General features: G+C 46.4%; 2 protein-coding genes across 2 annotated transcripts in view; one reads left to right on the forward strand and one right to left on the reverse strand.

Annotated features, from left to right (window-relative positions):
• The window catches only part of LOC147110818 (FYVE, RhoGEF and PH domain-containing protein 5-like), a 1,561,072-nt gene that overhangs the window by 1,496,387 nt on the left and 39,592 nt on the right, over nt 1–25,093 (forward strand). The window lies entirely within an intron of this gene.
• The window catches only part of LOC147110820 (nuclear receptor subfamily 2 group C member 2-like), a 136,058-nt gene that overhangs the window by 89,489 nt on the left and 21,476 nt on the right, over nt 1–25,093 (reverse strand). Inside the window, exon 2 of the mRNA XM_086002215.1 lies at nt 540–719. Within this exon, the coding sequence (XP_085858341.1) occupies nt 540–719 (180 nt within the window). The remainder of the gene's footprint in view (nt 1–539; nt 720–25,093) is intronic.

A 25,093-nucleotide genomic window follows, 5' to 3' on the forward strand; every position in this document is an offset into this window, starting at 1 on the left:
GTCTAAAGATAAGGGGTAAGCCATTTAGGACTGAGATGAGGAGGAATTTCTTCACCCAGAGAGTGGTGAACCTGTGGAATTCTCCACCACAGAAGGCAGTAGAGGCCAATTCATTAAATATATTCAAGAAGGAGTTGGATATATTTCTTAAGGCTAAAGGAATCAAGGGATATGGGGAGAAAGCAGGGACAGGGTACTGAGTTTGGATGATCAGCCATGACCGCATTGAATGGTGGAGCAGGCTCGAGGGGCCGAATGGCCTACTCCTGCTCCTATCTTCTATGTTTCTATGTTACTATGTTTCCTCCTCCAACACCATCCCTGGCTATGTCCTGTCCCACCGGCAGGACAGACCCACCAGAGGAGGTAGCACAGTGGTATACAGTCAGGAGGGTGTGGCCCTGGGAGTCCTCAACATTGACTCTGGACCCCATGAATATCATGACTTCAGGTCAAACATGGCAAGGAAACCTCCTGCTGATTACCGCCTACCAGTCCAGGTACAGTGTAATACTCCCCACAGTCCGGGTAATACTTACATTCCATTTTCATGCCCATCTCCAAACATTTTCGAAGCCTGCAGAACTGACAGCGGTTGCGATGATGTTTGTTGATGACACAGTTTTGACTGCTACGGCAGCTGTACGTCAGGTTTTTCCTCACGCTTCGTTTGAAGAATCCTTTACAACCCTCACAGCTGACCGCACCATAGTGACGCCCTGCACAGGTAACGGAGTATGGAAAGTTACGTTGGCAGACCCTGGTGAGTGAGCTTGTAATTATATAGCACAGAGCCATTCACAAGCCCTGCTTTCTGGCCTTCACAATATTGGGAGCCCTACTATAAGAATGTCTCAGTGGTCCCTGCCCCTGGGTCCCCAACGTGACAGCTTAAAGAATTGTATTTCTATACAGCCTTTCACCACCTCAGGGCATCCCAAAGCATTCACAGCCAATTAAATACTTCTAAAGTGTAGTTACTGTTGTAAATGTAGGAAACGCGGCAGCTTATTTGTGAATAGCAAGCTCCCACAAACAGCAATGTGATAATGACCAGATAATATGTTTATTATTGATGTTGCTTGAGGGATAAATATTGGCCAGGACACCAGGGTAACTCAACCGTGGCTAACAAGGGAAATTAGGGATAACATAAGATCCAAAGAGAGGACATATAAATTGGCCAAAAAAAGCAGCAAACCCGTGACCCTCCACCATGCCCCGATCAGTCAGCCCGATCACTGACCCCCCCGTGACCCCCCACCGTGCCCCGATCATTCCCCCCGATCACTGACCCCGTGACCCCCCACCGTGCCCCGATCATCCCCCCCCCGATCACTGACGCCCCCGTGACCCCCCACCGTGCCCCGATCATTCCCCCCGATCACTGACCCCGTGACCCCCCACCGTGCCCCGATCATCCCCCCCCCGATCACTGACGCCCCCGTGACCCCCCACCGTGCCCCGATCATTCCCCCCGATCACTGACCCCGTGACCCCCCACCGTGCCCCGATCATCCCCCCCCCGATCACTGACGCCCCCGTGACCCCCCACTGTGCCCCGATCATTTTTACACTGAGAATACGGTCGGGTTTACACTGAGAATACGGTCAGGTTTACACTGAGAATACGGTGGGGTTTACACTGAGAATGCGGTCGGGTTTACATTGAGAATACGGTCTGGTTTACAGTGAGAATACGGTGGGGTTTACACTGAGAATACGGTCAGGTTTACACTGAGAATACGGTCAGGTTTACACTGAGAATACGGTCAGGTTTACACTGAGAATACGGTGGGGTTTACACTGAGAATACGGTCTGGTTTACACTGAGAATACGGTCTGGTTTACACTGAGAATACGGTCGGGTTTACACTGAGAATACGGTCGGGTTTACACTGAGAATACGGTCAGGTTTACATTGAGAATACGGTCGGGTTTACACTGAGAATACGGTCCGGTTTACATTGAGAATACGGTGGGGTTTACACTGAGAATACGGTGGGGTTTACACTGAGAATACGGTCGGGTTTACACTGAGAATACGGTCAGGTTTACACTGAGAATACGGTGGGGTTTACATTGAGAATACGGTCGGGTTTACACTGAGAATACGGTCAGGTTTACATTGAGAATACGGTGGGGTTTACACTGAGAATACGGTGGGGTTTACACTGAGAATACGGTCGGGTTTACACTGAGAATACGGTCAGGTTTACACTGAGAATACGGTGGGGTTTACACTGAGAATACGGTCAGGTTTACACTGAGAATACGATCGGGTTTACACTGAGAATACGGTCAGGTTTACACTGAGAATACGGTGGGGTTTACACTGAGAATGTGGTCGGGTTTACATTGAGAATACGGTCTGGTTTACACCGAGAATACGGTCAGGTTGACACTGAGAATACGATCGGGTTTACACTTAGAATACGGTGGGGTTTACACTGAGAATACGGTCGGGTTTACACTGAGAATACGGTCGGGTTTACACTGAGAATACGGTCAGGTTTACACTGAGAATACGATCGGGTTTACACTGAGAATACGGTCAGGTTTACACTGAGAATACGGTGGGGTTTACACTGAGAATGTGGTCGGGTTTACATTGAGAATACGGTCTGGTTTACACCGAGAATACGGTCGGGTTTACACTGAGAATACGGTCAGGTTGACACTGAGAATACGATCGGGTTTACACTTAGAATACGGTGGGGTTTACACTGAGAATACGGTCGGGTTTACACTGAGAATACGGTCAGGTTTACACTGAGAATACGGTCAGGTTTATTCTGAGAATACAATCGGGTTTACACTAAGAATACGGTCGGGTTTACACTGAGAATACGGTGGGGTTTACACTGAGAATACGGTCGGGTTTACACTGAGAATACGGTCGGGTTTACACTGAGAATACGGTCAGGTTTACACTGAGAATACGGTGAGGTTTACACTGAGAATACGGTCGGGTTTACACTGAGAATACGGTCGGGTTTACACTGAGAATACGGTCGGGTTTACACTGAGAATACAGTCGGGTTTACACTGAGAATACGGTCGTGTTTACACTGAGAATACGGTCGGGTTTACACTGATAATACGTTCGGGTTTACACTGAGAATACGGTCAGGTTTACACTGAGAATACGGTCGGGTTTACACTGAGAATACGGTCGGGTTTACACTGAGACTGCGGTCGGGTTTACACTGAGAATACGGTCGGGTTTACACTGAGAATACGGTCGGGTTTACACTGAGAATACGGTCGGGTTTACACTGAGAATACGGTCGGGTTTACACTGAGAATACGGTCAGGTTTACACTGAGAATACGGTCGGGTTTACACTGAGAATACGGTCAGGTTTACACTGAGAATACGGTCGGGTTTACACTGAGAATACGGTCAGGTTTACACTGAGAATACGGTCGGGTTTACACTGAGAATACGGTCAGGTTTACACTGAGAATACGGTCGGGTTTACACTGAGAATACGGTCGGGTTTACAATGAGAATACGGTCGGGTTTACACTGAGAATACGGTCGGGTTTACACTGAGAATACGGTCAGGTTTACACTCAGAATACGGTCGGGTTTACTCTGAGAATACGATCGGGTTTACACTGAGAATACGGTCGGGTTTACACTGAGAATACGGTCCGGTTTACACTGAGAATACGGTCCGGTTTACTCTGAGAATACGGTCGGGTTTACACTGCGAATACGGTCGGGTGTACACTGAGAATACGGTCAGGTTTACACTGAGAATACGGTCAGGTTTACACTGAGAATACGGTCGGCTTTACACTGAGAATACGGTCGGGTTTACACTGAGAATTCGGTCGGGTTTACACTGAGAATACGGTCACGTTTACACTGAGAATACCGTCGGGTTTACACTGAGAATACCGTCGGGTTTACACTGAGAATGCCGTCGGGTTTACACTGAGAATACCGTCGGGTTTACACTGAGAATACGGTCGGGTTTACACTGAGAAAACGGTGGGGTTTACACTGAGAATACGGTCGGGTTTACACTGAGAAAACGGTGGGGTTTACACTGAGAATACGGTCAGGTTTATACTGAGAATACGATCGGGTTTACACTGAGAATAGGGTCGGGTTTACACTGAGAATACGTTCGGGTTTACACTGAGAATACGGTCGGGCTTACACTGAGAATACGGTCGGGTTTACACTGAGAATGCGGTCGGGTTTACACTGAGAATACAGTGGGGTTTACACTGAGAATACGGTGGGGTTTACACTGAGAATACGGTCGGGTTTACACTTAGAATACGGTGGGGTTTACACTGAGAATATGGTGGGGTTTACAATGAGAATACGGTCAGGTTTACACTGAGAATACGGTCAGGTTTACACTGAGAATACGGTCGGGTTTACACTGAGAATACGTTCGGGTTTACACTGAGAATACGGTGGGGTTCACACTGAGAATACGGTGAAGTTTACACTGAGAATACGGTCAGGTTTATACTGAGAATACGATCGGGTTTACACAGAGAATACGGTCGGGTTTACACTGAGAATACGGTCAGGTTTACACTGAAAATACGGTCGGGTTTACACTGAGAATACGGTCGGGTTTATACTGAGAATACAGTTGGGTTTACACTGCGAATACGGTGGGGTTTACACTGAGAATACAGTCGGGTTTACACTGAGAATACGGTCAGCTTTACAGTGAGAATACGGTCCGGTTTATACTGATAATACAGTCGGGGTTACACTGAGAATACGGTGGGGTTTACACTGAGAATACGGTGGGGTTTACACTGAGAATACGGTCGGGTTTACACTGAGAATACGGTCAGGTTTACACTGAGAATACGGTCAGGTTGACACTGAGAATACGGTCGGGTATACATTGAGAATACGGTGAAGTTTACACTGACAATACGGTCGGGTATACATTGAGAATACGATCGGGTTTACACTGAGAATACGGTCGGGTTTACACTGAGAATACGGTCAGGTTTACACTGAGAATAAGGTCGGGTGTACACTGAGAATACCGTCGGGTTTACACTGAGAATACGGTCGTGTTTACACTGAGAATACAGTCGGGTTTACACTGAGAATACATTCGGGTGTACACTGAGAAACGGTCGGCTTTACACTGAGAATACGGCGGGGTTTACACTGAGAATACGGTCGGGTTTACACTGAGAATACGGTCGGGTTTACACTGAGAATACGGTGGGGTTTACACTGAGAATACGGTCGGGTTTACACTGAGAATACGGTCAGGTTTACACTGAGAATACGGTGGGGTTTACACTGAGAATGCGGTCGGGTTTACATTGAGAGTACGGTCTGGTTTACACTGAGAATACGGTCGGGTTTACACTGAGAATACGGTCGGGTTTACACTGAGAATACGGTCGGGTTTACACTGAGAATACGGTCAGGTTTACACTGAGAATACGATCGGGTTTACACTGAGAATACGGTCAGGTTTACACTGAGAATACGGTGGGGTTTACACTGAGAATGTGGTCGGGTTTACATTGAGAATACGGTCTGGTTTACAGCGAGAATACGGTCGGGTTTACACTGAGAATACGGTGGGGTTTACACTGAGAATACGGTCGGGTTTACACTGAGAATACGGTCAGGTTTACACTGAGAATACGGTCAGGTTTATTCTGAGAATACAATCGGGTTTACACGAAGAATACGGTGCGGAATACACTGAGAATACGGTGGGGTTTACACTGAGAATACGGTCGGGTTTACACTGAGAATACGGTCGGGTTTACACTGAGAATACGGTCAGGTTTACACTGAGAATACGGTGAGGTTTACACTGAGAATACGGTCGGGTTTACACTGAGAATACGGTCGGGTTTACACTGAGAATACGGTCGGGTTTACACTGAGAATACGGTCGTGTTTACACTGAGAATACGGTCAGGTTTACACTGAGAATACGGTCAGGTTTACACTGAGAATACGGTCGGGTTTACACTGAGAATACGGTCGGGTTTACACTGAGAATACGGTCAGGTTTACACTGAGAATACGGTCAGGTTTACACTGAGAATACGATCGGGTTTACACTGAGAATACGATCGGGTTTACACTGAGAATACGGTCAGGTTTACATTGAGAATACGGTCGGGTTTACACTGAGAATACGGTCCGGTTTACATTGAGAATACGGTGGGGTTTACACTGAGAATACGGTGGGGTTTACACTGAGAATACGGTCGGGTTTACACTGAGAATACGGTCAGGTTTACACTGAGAATACGGTGGGGTTTACATTGAGAATACGGTCGGGTTTACACTGAGAATACGGTCAGGTTTACATTGAGAATACGGTGGGGTTTACACTGAGAATACGGTGGGGTTTACACTGAGAATACGGTCGGGTTTACACTGAGAATACGGTCAGGTTTACACTGAGAATACGGTGGGGTTTACACTGAGAATACGGTCAGGTTTACACTGAGAATACGATCGGGTTTACACTGAGAATACGGTCAGGTTTACACTGAGAATACGGTGGGGTTTACACTGAGAATGTGGTCGGGTTTACATTGAGAATACGGTCTGGTTTACACCGAGAATACGGTCAGGTTGACACTGAGAATACGATCGGGTTTACACTTAGAATACGGTGGGGTTTACACTGAGAATACGGTCGGGTTTACACTGAGAATACGGTCGGGTTTACACTGAGAATACGGTCAGGTTTACACTGAGAATACGATCGGGTTTACACTGAGAATACGGTCAGGTTTACACTGAGAATACGGTGGGGTTTACACTGAGAATGTGGTCGGGTTTACATTGAGAATACGGTCTGGTTTACACCGAGAATACGGTCGGGTTTACACTGAGAATACGGTCAGGTTGACACTGAGAATACGATCGGGTTTACACTTAGAATACGGTGGGGTTTACACTGAGAATACGGTCGGGTTTACACTGAGAATACGGTCAGGTTTACACTGAGAATACGGTCAGGTTTATTCTGAGAATACAATCGGGTTTACACTAAGAATACGGTCGGGTTTACACTGAGAATACGGTGGGGTTTACACTGAGAATACGGTCGGGTTTACACTGAGAATACGGTCGGGTTTACACTGAGAATACGGTCAGGTTTACACTGAGAATACGGTGAGGTTTACACTGAGAATACGGTCGGGTTTACACTGAGAATACGGTCGGGTTTACACTGAGAATACGGTCGGGTTTACACTGAGAATACAGTCGGGTTTACACTGAGAATACGGTCGTGTTTACACTGAGAATACGGTCGGGTTTACACTGAGAATACGGTCAGGTTTACACTGTGAATACGGTGGGGTTTACACTGAGAATGCGGTCGGGTTTACATTGAGAATACGGTCTGGTTTACACTGAGAATACGGTTGGGTTTACAATGAGAATACGGTCGGGTTTACCCTGAGAATACGGTCGGGTTTACACTGAGAATACGGTCAGGTTTACACTCAGAATACGGTCGGGTTTACTCTGAGAATACGATCGGGTTTACACTGAGAATACGGTCGGGTTTACACTGAGAATACGGTCCGGTTTACACTGAGAATACGGTCCGGTTTACTCTGAGAATACGGTCGGGTTTACACTGCGAATACGGTCGGGTGTACACTGAGAATACGGTCAGGTTTACACTGAGAATACGGTCAGGTTTACACTGAGAATACGGTCGGCTTTACACTGAGAATACGGTCGGGTTTACACTGAGAATTCGGTCGGGTTTACACTGAGAATACGGTCACGTTTACACTGAGAATACCGTCGGGTTTACACTGAGAATACCGTCGGGTTTACACTGAGAATGCCGTCGGGTTTACACTGAGAATACCGTCGGGTTTACACTGAGAATACGGTCGGGTTTACACTGAGAAAACGGTGGGGTTTACACTGAGAATACGGTCGGGTTTACACTGAGAAAACGGTGGGGTTTACACTGAGAATACGGTCAGGTTTATACTGAGAATACGATCGGGTTTACACTGAGAATAGGGTCGGGTTTACACTGAGAATACGTTCGGGTTTACACTGAGAATACGGTCGGGCTTACACTGAGAATACGGTCGGGTTTACACTGAGAATGCGGTCGGGTTTACACTGAGAATACAGTGGGGTTTACACTGAGAATACGGTGGGGTTTACACTGAGAATACGGTCGGGTTTACACTTAGAATACGGTGGGGTTTACACTGAGAATATGGTGGGGTTTACAATGAGAATACGGTCAGGTTTACACTGAGAATACGGTCAGGTTTACACTGAGAATACGGTCGGGTTTACACTGAGAATACGTTCGGGTTTACACTGAGAATACGGTGGGGTTCACACTGAGAATACGGTGAAGTTTACACTGAGAATACGGTCAGGTTTATACTGAGAATACGATCGGGTTTACACAGAGAATACGGTCGGGTTTACACTGAGAATACGGTCAGGTTTACACTGAAAATACGGTCGGGTTTACACTGAGAATACGGTCGGGTTTATACTGAGAATACAGTTGGGTTTACACTGCGAATACGGTGGGGTTTACACTGAGAATACAGTCGGGTTTACACTGAGAATACGGTCAGCTTTACAGTGAGAATACGGTCCGGTTTATACTGATAATACAGTCGGGGTTACACTGAGAATACGGTGGGGTTTACACTGAGAATACGGTGGGGTTTACACTGAGAATACGGTCGGGTTTACACTGAGAATACGGTCAGGTTTACACTGAGAATACGGTCAGGTTGACACTGAGAATACGGTCGGGTATACATTGAGAATACGGTGAAGTTTACACTGACAATACGGTCGGGTATACATTGAGAATACGATCGGGTTTACACTGAGAATACGGTCGGGTTTACACTGAGAATACGGTCAGGTTTACACTGAGAATAAGGTCGGGTGTACACTGAGAATACCGTCGGGTTTACACTGAGAATACGGTCGTGTTTACACTGAGAATACAGTCGGGTTTACACTGAGAATACATTCGGGTGTACACTGAGAAACGGTCGGCTTTACACTGAGAATACGGCGGGGTTTACACTGAGAATACGGTCGGGTTTACACTGAGAATACGGTCGGGTTTACACTGAGAATACGGTGGGGTTTACACTGAGAATACGGTCGGGTTTACACTGAGAATACGGTCAGGTTTACACTGAGAATACGGTGGGGTTTACACTGAGAATGCGGTCGGGTTTACATTGAGAGTACGGTCTGGTTTACACTGAGAATACGGTCGGGTTTACACTGAGAATACGGTCGGGTTTACACTGAGAATACGGTCGGGTTTACACTGAGAATACGGTCAGGTTTACACTGAGAATACGATCGGGTTTACACTGAGAATACGGTCAGGTTTACACTGAGAATACGGTGGGGTTTACACTGAGAATGTGGTCGGGTTTACATTGAGAATACGGTCTGGTTTACAGCGAGAATACGGTCGGGTTTACACTGAGAATACGGTGGGGTTTACACTGAGAATACGGTCGGGTTTACACTGAGAATACGGTCAGGTTTACACTGAGAATACGGTCAGGTTTATTCTGAGAATACAATCGGGTTTACACGAAGAATACGGTGGGGTTTACACTGAGAATACGGTGGGGTTTACACTGAGAATACGGTCGGGTTTACACTGAGAATACGGTCGGGTTTACACTGAGAATACGGTCAGGTTTACACTGAGAATACGGTGAGGTTTACACTGAGAATACGGTCGGGTTTACACTGAGAATACGGTCGGGTTTACACTGAGAATACGGTCGGGTTTACACTGAGAATACGGTCGGGTTTACACTGAGAATACGGTCGTGTTTACACTGAGAATACGGTCAGGTTTACACTGAGAATACGGTCAGGTTTACACTGAGAATACGGTCGGGTTTACACTGAGAATACGGTCGGGTTTACACTGAGAATACGGTCAGGTTTACACTGAGAATACGGTCGGGTTTACACTAAGAATACGGTGGGGTTTACACTGAGAATACGGTCGGGTTTACACTGAGAATACGGTGGGGTTTACACTAAGAACACAGTCGGGTTTACACTGAGAATACGGTCAGGTTTGCACTGAGAATACGGTCGGGTTTACACTGAGAATACGGTCGGGTTTACACAGAGAATACGGTCAGGTTTACACTGAGAATACGGTCGGGTTTACACTGAGAATACGGTCAGGTTTACACTGAGAATACGGTGGGGTTTACACTGAGAATGCGGTCGAGTTTACATTGAGAATACGGTCTGGTTTACACTGAGAATACGGTCGGGTTTACAATGAGAATACGGTCGGGTTTACCCTGAGGATACGGTCGGGTTTACACTGAGAATACGGTCAGGTTTACACTGAGAATACGGTCGGGTTTACTCTGAGAATACGATCGGGTTTACACTGAGAATACGGTCGGGTTTACACTGAGAATACGGTCCGGTTTACACTGAGAATACGGTCCGGTTTACTCTGAGAATACGGTCGGGTTTACACTGCGAATACGTTCGGGTGTACACTGAGAATACGGTCGGGTTTACACTGAGAATACGGTCAGGTTTACACTGAGAATACGGTCGGGTTTATACTGAGAATACAGTTGGGTTTACACTGCGAATACGGTGGGGTTTACACTGAGAATACAGTCGGGTTTACACTGAGAATACGGTCAGCTTTACAGTGAGAATACGGTCCGGTTTATACTGATAATACAGTCGGGGTTACACTGAGAATACGGTGGGGTTTACACTGAGAATACGGTGGGGTTTACACTGAGAATACGGTCGGGTTTACACTGAGAATACGGTCAGGTTTACACTGAGAATACGGTCAGGTTGACACTGAGAATACGGTCGGGTATACATTGAGAATACGGTGAAGTTTACACTGACAATACGGTCGGGTATACATTGAGAATAAGGTCGGGTGTACACTGAGAATACCGTCGGGTTTACACTGAGAATACGGTCGTGTTTACACTGAGAATACAGTCGGGTTTACACTGAGAATACATTCGGGTGTACACTGAGAAACGGTCGGCTTTACACTGAGAATACGGCGGGGTTTACACTGAGAATACGGTCGGGTTTACACTGAGAATACGGTCGGGTTTACACTGAGAATACGGTGGGGTTTACACTGAGAATACGGTCGGGTTTACACTGAGAATATGGTCAGGTTTACACTGAGAATACGGTGGGGTTTACACTGAGAATGCGGTCGGGTTTACATTCAGAATACGGTCTGGTTTACACTGAGAATACGGTCGGGTTTACACTGAGAATACGGTCGGGTTTACACTGAGAATACGGTCGGGTTTACACTGAGAATACGGTCAGGTTTACACTGAGAATACGATCGGGTTTACACTGAGAATACGGTCAGGTTTACACTGAGAATACGGTGGGGTTTACACTGAGAATGTGGTCGGGTTTACATTGAGAATACGGTCTGGTTTACAGCGAGAATACGGTCGGGTTTACACTGAGAATACGGTGGGGTTTACACTGAGAATACGGTCGGGTTTACACTGAGAATACGGTCAGGTTTACACTGAGAATACGGTCAGGTTTATTCTGAGAATACAATCGGGTTTACACGAAGAATACGGTGGGGTTTACACTGAGAATACGGTGGGGTTTACACTGAGAATACGGTCGGGTTTACACTGAGAATACGGTCGGGTTTACACTGAGAATACGGTCAGGTTTACACTGAGAATACGGTGAGGTTTACACTGAGAATACGGTCGGGTTTACACTGAGAATACGGTCGGGTTTACACTGAGAATACGGTCGGGTTTACACTGAGAATACGGTCGGGTTTACACTGAGAATACGGTCGTGTTTACACTGAGAATACGGTCAGGTTTACACTGAGAATACGGTCAGGTTTACACTGAGAATACGGTCGGGTTTACACTGAGAATACGGTCGGGTTTACACTGAGAATACGGTCAGGTTTACACTGAGAATACGGTCGGGTTTACACTAAGAATACGGTGGGGTTTACACTGAGAATACGGTCGGGTTTACACTGAGAATACGGTCGTGTTTACACTGAGAATACGGTCAGGTTTACACTGAGAATACGGTGGGGTTTACATTGAGAATACGGTCGGGTTTACACTGAGAATACGGTCGGGTTTACACTGAGAATACGGTCAGGTTTACACTGAGAATACGGTCGGGTTTACACTAAGAATACGGTGGGGTTTACACTGAGAATACGGTGGGGTTTACACTAAGAACACAGTCGGGTTTACACTGAGAATACGGTCAGGTTTGCACTGAGAATACGGTCGGGTTTACACTGAGAATACGGTCGGGTTTACACAGAGAATACGGTCAGGTTTACACTGAGAATACGGTCGGGTTTACACTGAGAATACGGTCAGGTTTACACTGAGAATACGGTGGGGTTTACACTGAGAATGCGGTCGAGTTTACATTGAGAATACGGTCTGGTTTACACTGAGAATACGGTCGGGTTTACAATGAGAATACGGTCGGGTTTACCCTGAGGATACGGTCGGATTTACACTGAGAATACGGTTGGGTTTACACTGAGAATACGGTCGGGTTTACTCTGAGAATACGATCGGGTTTACACTGAGAATACGGTCGGGTTTACACTGAGAATACGGTCCGGTTTACACTGAGAATACGGTCCGGTTTACTCTGAGAATACGGTCGGGTTTACACTGCGAATACGTTCGGGTGTACACTGAGAATACGGTCGGGTTTACACTGAGAATACGGTCAGGTTTACACTGAGAATACGGTCGGGTTTACACTGAGAATACGGTCGGGTTTACACTGAGAATACGGTCGGGTTTACACTGAGAATTCGGTCGGGTTTACACTGAGAATACGGTCGGGTTTACACTGAGAATACGGTCAGGTTTACGCTGAGAATACCGTCGGGTTTACACTGAGAATACCGTCGGGTTTACACTGAGAATACCGTCGGGTTTACACTGAGAATACCGTCGGGTTTACACTGAGAATACCGTCGGGTTTAGACTGAGAATACGGTCGGGTTTACACTGAGAAAACGGTGGGGTTTACACTGAGAATACGGTCGGGTTTACGCTGAGAAAACGGTGGGGTTTACACTGAGAATACGGTGGGGTTTACACTGAGAATACGATCGGGTTTACACTGAGAATAGGGTCGGGTTTACACTGAGAATACGTTCGGGTTTACACTGAGAATACGGTCGGGTTTACACTGAGAATACGGTGGGGTTTACACTGAGAATACGGTGGGGTTTACACTGAGAATACGGTGGGGTTTACACTGAGAATACGGTGGGGTTTACACTGAGAATACGGTCGGGTTTACACTTAGAATACGGTGGGGTTTACACTGAGAATATGGTGGGGTTTACAATGAGAATACGGTCAGGTTTACACTGAGAATACGGTCAGGTTTACACTGAGAATACGGTCGGGTTTACACAGAGAATACGGTCGGGTTTACACTGAGAATACGGTCAGGTTTACACTGAAAATACGGTCGGGTTTACACTGAGAATGCGGTCGGGTTTATACTGAGAATACAGTTGGGTTTACACTGAGAATACGGTGGGGTTTACACTGAGAATACAGTCGGGTTTACACTGAGAATACGGTCAGCTTTACAGTGAGAATACGGTCCGGTTTATACTGAGAATACAGTCGGGGTTACACTGAGAATACGGTGGGGTTTACACTGAGAATACGGTGGGGTTTACACTGAGAATACGGTCGGGTTTACACTGAGAATACGGTCCGGTTTACACTGAGAATACGGTCCGGTTTACACTGAGAATACAGTCGGGTTTACACTGAGAATACAGTTGGGTTTACACTGAGAATACGGTCAGGTTTACACTGAGAATACGGTCAGGTTTACACTGAGAATATGGTCGGGTATACATTGAGAATACGGTGAAGTTTACACTGACAATACGGTCGGGTATACATTGAGAATACGATCGGGTTTACACTGAGAATACGGTCGGGTTTACACTGAGAATACGGTCAGGTTTACACTGAGAATAAGGTCGGGTGTACACTGAGAATACCGTCGGGTTTACACTGAGAATACGGTCGTGTTTACACTGAGAATACAGTCGGGTTTACACTGAGAATACATTCGGGTGCACACTGAGAAACGGTCGGCTTTACACTGAGAATACGGCGGGGTTTACACTGAGAATACGGTCGGGTTTACACTGAGAATACGATCGGGTTTACACTGAGAATACGGTCAGGTTTACATTGAGAATACGGTCGGGTTTACACTGAGAATACGGTCCGGTTTACATTGAGAATACGGTGGGGTTTACACTGAGAATACGGTGGGGTTTACACTGAGAATACGGTCGGGTTTACACTGAGAATACGGTCAGGTTTACACTGAGAATACGGTGGGGTTTACATTGAGAATACGGTCGGGTTTACACTGAGAATACGGTCAGGTTTACATTGAGAATACGGTGGGGTTTACACTGAGAATACGGTGGGGTTTACACTGAGAATACGGTCGGGTTTACACTGAGAATACGGTCAGGTTTACACTGAGAATACGGTGGGGTTTACACTGAGAATACGGTCAGGTTTACACTGAGAATACGATCGGGTTTACACTGAGAATACGGTCAGGTTTACACTGAGAATACGGTGGGGTTTACACTGAGAATGTGGTCGGGTTTACATTGAGAATACGGTCTGGTTTACACCGAGAATACGGTCAGGTTGACACTGAGAATACGATCGGGTTTACACTTAGAATACGGTGGGGTTTACACTGAGAATACGGTCGGGTTTACACTGAGAATACGGTCGGGTTTACACTGAGAATACGGTCAGGTTTACACTGAGAATACGATCGGGTTTACACTGAGAATACGGTGAGGTTTACACTGAGAATACGGTGGGGTTTACACTGAGAATGTGGTCGGGTTTACATTGAGAATACGGTCTGGTTTACACCGAGAATACGGTCGGGTTTACACTGAGAATACGGTCAGGTTGACACTGAGAATACGATCGGGTTTACACTTAGAATACGGTGGGGTTTACACTGAGAATACGGTCGGGTTTACACTGAGAATACGGTCAGGTTTACACTGAGAATACGGTCAGGTTTATTCTGAGAATACAATCGGGTTTACACTAAGAATACGGTCGGGTTTACACTGAGAATACGGTGGGGTTTACACTGAGAATACGGTCGGGTTTACACTGAGAATACGGTCAGGTTTACACTGAGAATACGGTGAGGTTTACACTGAGAATACGGTCGGGTTTACACTGAGAATACGGTCGGGTTTACACTGAGAATACGGTCGGGTTTACACTGAGAATACAGTCGGGTTTACACTGAGAATACGGTCGTGTTTACACTGAGAATACGGTCGGGTTTACACTGAGAATACGGTCAGGTTTACACTGTGAATACGGTGGGGTTTACACTGAGAATGCGGTCGGGTTTACATTGAGAATACGGTCTGGTTTACACTGAGAATACGGTTGGGTTTACAATGAGAATACGGTCGGGTTTACCCTGAGAATACGGTCGGGTTTACACTGAGAATACGGTCAGGTTTACACTCAGAATACGGTCGGGTTTACTCTGAGAATACGATCGGGTTTACACTGAGAATACGGTCGGGTTTACACTGAGAATACGGTCAGGTTTACACTGAGAATACGGTCAGGTTTACACTGAGAATACGGTCGGCTTTACACTGAGAATACGGTCGGGTTTACACTGAGAATTCGGTCGGGTTTACACTGAGAATACGGTCACGTTTACACTGAGAATACCGTCGGGTTTACACTGAGAATACCGTCGGGTTTACACTGAGAATGCCGTCGGGTTTACACTGAGAATACCGTCGGGTTTACACTGAGAATACGGTCGGGTTTACACTGAGAAAACGGTGGGGTTTACACTGAGAATACGGTCGGGTTTACACTGAGAAAACGGTGGGGTTTACACTGAGAATACGGTCAGGTTTATACTGAGAATACGATCGGGTTTACACTGAGAATAGGGTCGGGTTTACACTGAGAATACGTTCGGGTTTACACTGAGAATACGGTCGGGCTTACACTGAGAATACGGTCGGGTTTACACTGAGAATGCGGTCGGGTTTACACTGAGAATACAGTGGGGTTTACACTGAGAATACGGTGGGGTTTACACTGAGAATACGGTCGGGTTTACACTTAGAATACGGTGGGGTTTACACTGAGAATATGGTGGGGTTTACAATGAGAATACGGTCAGGTTTACACTGAGAATACGGTCAGGTTTACACTGAGAATACGGTCGGGTTTACACTGAGAATACGTTCGGGTTTACACTGAGAATACGGTGGGGTTCACACTGAGAATACGGTGAAGTTTACACTGAGAATACGGTCAGGTTTATACTGAGAATACGATCGGGTTTACACAGAGAATACGGTCGGGTTTACACTGAGAATACGGTCAGGTTTACACTGAAAATACGGTCGGGTTTACACTGAGAATACGGTCGGGTTTATACTGAGAATACAGTTGGGTTTACACTGCGAATACGGTGGGGTTTACACTGAGAATACAGTCGGGTTTACACTGAGAATACGGTCAGCTTTACAGTGAGAATACGGTCCGGTTTATACTGATAATACAGTCGGGGTTACACTGAGAATACGGTGGGGTTTACACTGAGAATACGGTGGGGTTTACACTGAGAATACGGTCGGGTTTACACTGAGAATACGGTCAGGTTTACACTGAGAATACGGTCAGGTTGACACTGAGAATACGGTCGGGTATACATTGAGAATACGGTGAAGTTTACACTGACAATACGGTCGGGTATACATTGAGAATACGATCGGGTTTACACTGAGAATACGGTCGGGTTTACACTGAGAATACGGTCAGGTTTACACTGAGAATAAGGTCGGGTGTACACTGAGAATACCGTCGGGTTTACACTGAGAATACGGTCGTGTTTACACTGAGAATACAGTCGGGTTTACACTGAGAATACATTCGGGTGTACACTGAGAAACGGTCGGCTTTACACTGAGAATACGGCGGGGTTTACACTGAGAATACGGTCGGGTTTACACTGAGAATACGGTCGGGTTTACACTGAGAATACGGTGGGGTTTACACTGAGAATACGGTCGGGTTTACACTGAGAATACGGTCAGGTTTACACTGAGAATACGGTGGGGTTTACACTGAGAATGCGGTCGGGTTTACATTGAGAGTACGGTCTGGTTTACACTGAGAATACGGTCGGGTTTACACTGAGAATACGGTCGGGTTTACACTGAGAATACGGTCGGGTTTACACTGAGAATACGGTCAGGTTTACACTGAGAATACGATCGGGTTTACACTGAGAATACGGTCAGGTTTACACTGAGAATACGGTGGGGTTTACACTGAGAATGTGGTCGGGTTTACATTGAGAATACGGTCTGGTTTACAGCGAGAATACGGTCGGGTTTACACTGAGAATACGGTGGGGTTTACACTGAGAATACGGTCGGGTTTACACTGAGAATACGGTCAGGTTTACACTGAGAATACGGTCAGGTTTATTCTGAGAATACAATCGGGTTTACACGAAGAATACGGTGGGGTTTACACTGAGAATACGGTGGGGTTTACACTGAGAATACGGTCGGGTTTACACTGAGAATACGGTCGGGTTTACACTGAGAATACGGTCAGGTTTACACTGAGAATACGGTGAGGTTTACACTGAGAATACGGTCGGGTTTACACTGAGAATACGGTCGGGTTTACACTGAGAATACGGTCGGGTTTACACTGAGAATACGGTCGGGTTTACACTGAGAATACGGTCGTGTTTACACTGAGAATACGGTCAGGTTTACACTGAGAATACGGTCAGGTTTACACTGAGAATACGGTCGGGTTTACACTGAGAATACGGTCGGGTTTACACTGAGAATACGGTCAGGTTTACACTGAGAATACGGTCGGGTTTACACTAAGAATACGGTGGGGTTTACACTGAGAATACAGTCGGGTTTACACTGAGAATACGGTGGGGTTTACACTAAGAACACAGTCGGGTTTACACTGAGAATACGGTCAGGTTTGCACTGAGAATACGGTCGGGTTTACACTGAGAATACGGTCGGGTTTACACAGAGAATACGGTCAGGTTTACACTGAGAATACGGTCGGGTTTACACTGAGAATACGGTCAGGTTTACACTGAGAATACGGTGGGGTTTACACTGAGAATGCGGTCGAGTTTACATTGAGAATACGGTCTGGTTTACACTGAGAATACGGTCGGGTTTACAATGAGAATACGGTCGGGTTTACCCTGAGGATACGGTCGGGTTTACACTGAGAATACGGTCAGGTTTACACTGAGAATACGGTCGGGTTTACTCTGAGAATACGATCGGGTTCACACTGAGAATACGGTCGGGTTTACACTGAGAATACGGTCCGGTTTACACTGAGAATACGGTCCGGTTTACTCTGAGAATACGGTCGGGTTTACACTGCGAATACGTTCGGGTGTACACTGAGAATACGGTCGGGTTTACACTGAGAATACGGTCAGGTTTACACTGAGAATACGGTCGGGTTTATACTGAGAATACAGTTGGGTTTACACTGCGAATACGGTGGGGTTTACACTGAGAATACAGTCGGGTTTACACTGAGAATACGGTCAGCTTTACAGTGAGAATACGGTCCGGTTTATACTGATAATACAGTCGGGGTTACACTGAGAATACGGTGGGGTTTACACTGAGAATACGGTGGGGTTTACACTGAGAATACGGTCGGGTTTACACTGAGAATACGGTCAGGTTTACACTGAGAATACGGTCAGGTTGACACTGAGAATACGGTCGGGTATACATTGAGAATACGGTGAAGTTTACACTGACAATACGGTCGGGTATACATTGAGAATAAGGTCGGGTGTACACTGAGAATACCGTCGGGTTTACACTGAGAATACGGTCGTGTTTACACTGAGAATACAGTCGGGTTTACACTGAGAATACATTCGGGTGTACACTGAGAAACGGTCGGCTTTACACTGAGAATACGGCGGGGTTTACACTGAGAATACGGTCGGGTTTACACTGAGAATACGGTCGGGTTTACACTGAGAATACGGTGGGGTTTACACTGAGAATACGGTCGGGTTTACACTGAGAATACGGTCAGGTTTACACTGAGAATACGGTGGGGTTTACACTGAGAATGCGGTCGGGTTTACATTGAGAATACGGTCTGGTTTACACTGAGAATACGGTCGGGTTTACACTGAGAATACGGTCGGGTTTACACTGAGAATACGGTCGGGTTTACACTGAGAATACGGTCAGGTTTACACTGAGAATACGATCGGGTTTACACTGAGAATACGGTCAGGTTAACACAGAGAATACGGTGGGGTTTACACTGAGAATGTGGTCGGGTTTACATTGAGAATACGGTCTGGTTTACAGCGAGAATACGGTCGGGTTTACACTGAGAATACGGTGGGGTTTACACTGAGAATACGGTCGGGTTTACACTGAGAATACGGTCAGGTTTACACTGAGAATACGGTCAGGTTTATTCTGAGAATACAATCGGGTTTACACGAAGAATACGGTGGGGTTTACACTGAGAATACGGTGGGGTTTACACTGAGAATACGGTCGGGTTTACACTGAGAATACGGTCGGGTTTACACTGAGAATACGGTCAGGTTTACACTGAGAATACGGTGAGGTTTACACTGAGAATACGGTCGGGTTTACACTGAGAATACGGTCGGGTTTACACTGAGTATACGGTCGGGTTTACACTGAGAATACGGTCGGGTTTACACTGAGAATACGGTCGTGTTTACACTGAGAATACGGTCAGGTTTACACTGAGAATACGGTCAGGTTTACACTGAGAATACGGTCGGATTTACACTGAGAATACGGTCGGGTTTACACTGAGAATACGGTCAGGTTTACACTGAGAATACGGTCGGGTTTACACTAAGAATACGGTGGGGTTTACACTGAGAATACGGTGGGGTTTACACTAAGAACACAGTCGGGTTTACACTGAGAATACGGTCAGGTTTGCACTGAGAATACGGTCGGGTTTACACTGAGAATACGGTCGGGTTTACACAGAGAATACGGTCAGGTTTACACTGAGAATACGGTCGGGTTTACACTGAGAATACGGTCAGGTTTACACTGAGAATACGGTGGGGTTTACACTGAGAATGCGGTCGAGTTTACATTGAGAATACGGTCTGGTTTACACTGAGAATACGGTCGGGTTTACAATGAGAATACGGTCGGGTTTACCCTGAGGATACGGTCGGGTTTACACTGAGAATACGGTCAGGTTTACACTGAGAATACGGTCGGTTTACTCTGAGAATACGATCGGGTTTACACTGAGAATACGGTCGGGTTTACACTGAGAATACGGTCCGGTTTACACTGAGAATACGGTCCGGTTTACTCTGAGAATACGGTCGGGTTTACACTGCGAATACGTTCGGGTGTACACTGAGAATACGGTCGGGTTTACACTGAGAATACGGTCGGGTTTACACTGAGAATACGGTCGGGTTTACACTGAGAATACGGTCGGGTTTACACTGAGAATACGGTCGGGTTTACACTGAGAATACGGTCGGGTTTACACTGAGAACACGGTCGGGTTTACACTGAGAATACGGTCGGGTTTACACTGAGAATACGTTCGGGTGTACACTGAGAATACGGTCGGGTTTACACTGAGAATACGGTCGGGTTTACACTGAGAATACGGTCAGGTTTACACTGAGAATACGGTCGGGTTTACACTGAGAATACGGTCGGGTTTACACTGAGAATACGGTCGGGTTTACACTGAGAATTCGGTCGGGTTTACACTGAGAATACGGTCGGGTTTACACTGAGAATACGGTCAGGTTTACACTGAGAATACCGTCGGGTTTACACTGAGAATACCGTCGGGTTTACACTGAGAATACCGTCGGGTTTACACTGAGAATACCGTCGGGTTTACACTGAGAATACGGTCGGGTTTACACTGAGAAAACGGTGGGGTTTACACTGAGAATACGGTCGGGGTTTACGCTGAGAAAACGGTCGGGTTTACACTGAGAATAGGGTCGGGTTTACACTGAGAAAACGGTGGGGTTTACACTGAGAATACGGTGGGGTTTACACTGAGAATACGATCGGGTTTACACTGAGAATAGGGTCGGGTTTACACTGAGAATACGTTCGGGTTTACACTGAGAATACGGTCGGGTTTACACTGAGAATACGGTCGGGTTTACAATGAGAATACGGTCAGGTTTACACTGAGAATACGGTCGGGTTTACACTTAGAATACGGTCAGGTTTACACTGAGAATACGGTCGGGTTTACACTGAGAATACGGTGGGGTTTACACTGAGAATACGGTGGGGTTTACACTGAGAATACGGTGGGGTTTACACTGAGAATACGGTCGGGTTTACACTTAGAATACGGTCAGGTTTACACTGAGAATACGGTCGGGTTTACACTGAGAATACGGTCGGGTTTACAATGAGAATACGGTCAGGTTTACACTGAGAATACGGTCAGGTTTACACTGAGAATACGGTCGGGTTTACACAGAGAATACGGTCGGGTTTACACTGAGAATACGGTCAGGTTTACACTGAAAATACGGTCGGGTTTACACTGAGAATGCGGTCGGGTTTATACTGAGAATACAGTTGGGTTTACACTGAGAATACGGTCGGGTTTACACTGAGAATACGGTCGGGTTTACACTGAGAATACGGTCGGGTTTACACTGAGAATACGGTCCGGTTTACACTGAGAATACGGTGGGGTTTACACTGAGAATACGGTCGGGTTTACACTGAGAATACGGTCCGGTTTACACTGAGAATACGGTCCGGTTTACACTGAGAATACGGTCAGGTTTACACTGAGAATACGGTCAGGTTTACACTGAGAATATGGTCGGGTATACATTGAGAATACGGTGAGAGTTTACACTGACAATACGGTCGGGTTTACACTGAGAATACGGTCGAGTTTACACTGAGAATACGGTTGGGTTTACACTGAGAATACGGTCGGGTTTACACTGAGAATACGGTCGGGTTTACACTGAGAATACGGTCGAGTTTACACTGAGAATACGGTCGGGTTTACACTGAGAATACGGTTGGGTTTACATTGAGAATACGATCGGGTTTACACTGAGAATACGGTCGGGTTTACACTGAGAATACGGTCAGGTTTACACTGAGAATAAGGTCGGGTGTACACTGAGAATACCGTCGGGTTTACACTGAGAATACGGTCGGGTTTACACTGAGAATACGGTCAGGTTTACACTGAGAATAAGGTCGGTGTACACTGAGAATACGGTCGGGTTTACACTGAGAATACGGTCAGGTTTACACTGAGAATAAGGTCGGGTGTACACTGAGAATACGGTCGGGTTTACACTGAGAATACAGTCGGGTTTACACTGAGAATACGGTCGGCTTTACACTGAGAATACGGCGGGGTTTACACTGAGTCTACGGTCAGGTTTACACTGAGAATACGGTCAGGTTTACACTGAGAATACGGTCGGGTTTACACTGAGTCTACGGTCAGGTTTACACTGAGAATAAGGTCGGGTTTACACTGAGAATACGGTCGGGTTTACACTGAGAATACGGTGGGTTTACACTGAGAATACGGTCAGGTTTACACTGAGAATAAGGTCGGGTTTACACTGAGAATACGGCGGGGTTTACACTGAGAATACGGTCGGGTTTACACTGAGTCTACGGTCAGGTTTACACTGAGAATACGGTCAGGTTTACACTGAGAATACGGCGGGGTTTACACTGAGAATAAGGTCGGGTTTACACTGAGAATACGGCGGGGTTTACACTGAGAATACGGTCGGGTTTACACTGAGAATACGGTCGGGTTTACACTGAGAATACGGTCGGGTTTACACTGAGAATACGGTCGGGTTTACACTGAGAATACGGTCGGGTTTACACTGAGAATACGGTCGGGTTTACACTGAGAATACGGTCGGGTTTACACTGAGAATAAGGTCGGGTTTACACTGAGAATATGGTGGGGTTTACACTGAGAATAAGGTCGGGTTTACACTGAGAATACGGTCGGGTTTACACTGAGAATACGGTCGGGTTTACACTGAGAATACGGTCGGGTTTACACTGAGAATACGGTCAGGTTTACACTGAGAATACGGTCGGGTTTACACTGAGAATACGGTCGGGTTTACACTGAGAATAAGGTCGGGTTTACACTGAGAATACGGTCGGGTTTACACTGAGAATACGGTCGGGTTTACACTGAGAATAAGGTCGGGTTTACACTGAGAATACGGTCGGGTTTACACTGAGAATACGGTCGGGGTTTACACTGAGAATACGGTCGGGTTTACACTGAGTCTACGTCGGGTTTACACTGAGAATACGGTCAGGTTTACACTGAGAATACGATCGGGTTTACACTGAGAATACGGTCGGGTTTACACTGAGAATACGGTCAGGTTTACACTGAGAACACGGTCGGGTTTACACTGAGAATACGGTCAGGTTTACACTGAGAATACGGTCGGGTTTACACTGAGAATACGGTCAGGTTTATACTGAGAATACGGTCGGGTTTACACTGAGAATACGGTCAGGTTTACACTGAGAATAGGGTCGGGTTTACACTGAGAATACGGTCGGGGTTACACTGAGAATACGGTGGGTTTACACTGAGAATACGGTCGGGTTTACACTGAGAATACGGTCGGGTTTACACTGAGAATACGGTCAGGTTTACACTGAGAATACGGTCGGGTTTACACTGAGAATACGGTCGGGTTTACACTGAGAATACGGTCGGGTTTACACTGAGAACACGGTCGGGTTTACACTGAGAATACGGTCGGGTTTACACTGAGAATACGGTGGGGTTTACACTGAGAATACGGTCGGGTTTACACTGAGAATACGTTCGGGTTTACACTGAGAATACGGTCAGGTTTACACTGAGAATAGGGTCGGGTTTACACTGAGAATACGGTCGGGGTTACACTGAGAATACGGTCGGGTTTACACTGAGAATACGGTCGGGTTTACACTGAGAATACGGCAGTGTTTACACTGAGAACACGGTCGGGTTTACACTGAGAATACGGTCGGGTTTACACTGAGAATACGGTCGGGTTTACACTGAGAATACGGTCAGGATTATACTGAGAATACGGTCGGGTTTACACTGAGAATACGGTCGGGTTTACACTGAGAATACGGCTGTTTACACTGAGAATACGGTCGGTTTTGCACTGAGAATACGGTCAGGTTTACACTGAGAATACGGTGGGGTTTACACTGAGAATACGGTCGGGTTTACACTGAGAATACGGTCGGATTTACACTGAGAATACGGTCAGGTTTACACTGAGAATACGGTCGGGTTTACACTGAGAATACGGTCGGGTTTACACTGAGAATACGGTCGGGTTTACACTGAGAACACGGTCGGGTTTACACTAAGAATACAGTCGGGTTTACACTGAGAATACGGTCGGGTTTACACTGAGAATACGGTCGGGTTTACACTGAGAATACGGTCGGTTTACACTGAGAATACGGTCGGGTTTACACTGAGAATACGGTCGGGTTTACACTGAGAATACGGTCGGGTTTACACTGAGAATACGGTCGGGTTTACACTGAGAATACGGTCGGGTTTACACTGAGAATACGGTCAGGTTTACACTGAGAATACGGTCGGTTTACACTGAGAATACGGTCGGGTTTACACTGAGAATACGGTCGGGTTTACACTGAGAATACGGTCGGTTTACACTGAGAATACGGTCGGGTTTACACTGAGAATACGGTCAGGGTTTACACTGAGAATACGGTCGGGTTTACACTGAGAATACGGTCGGGTTTACACTGAGAATACGGTCGGGTTTACACTGAGAATACGGTCGGGTTTACACTGAGAATACGGTCGGGTTTACA

This window comes from Somniosus microcephalus, chromosome 11 (genome assembly GCF_052327205.1).
Source record: "Somniosus microcephalus isolate GS21.2 chromosome 11, FLI_Smic_1.0, whole genome shotgun sequence".
In the NCBI taxonomy this organism is placed as follows: domain Eukaryota; kingdom Metazoa; phylum Chordata; class Chondrichthyes; order Squaliformes; family Somniosidae; genus Somniosus; species Somniosus microcephalus.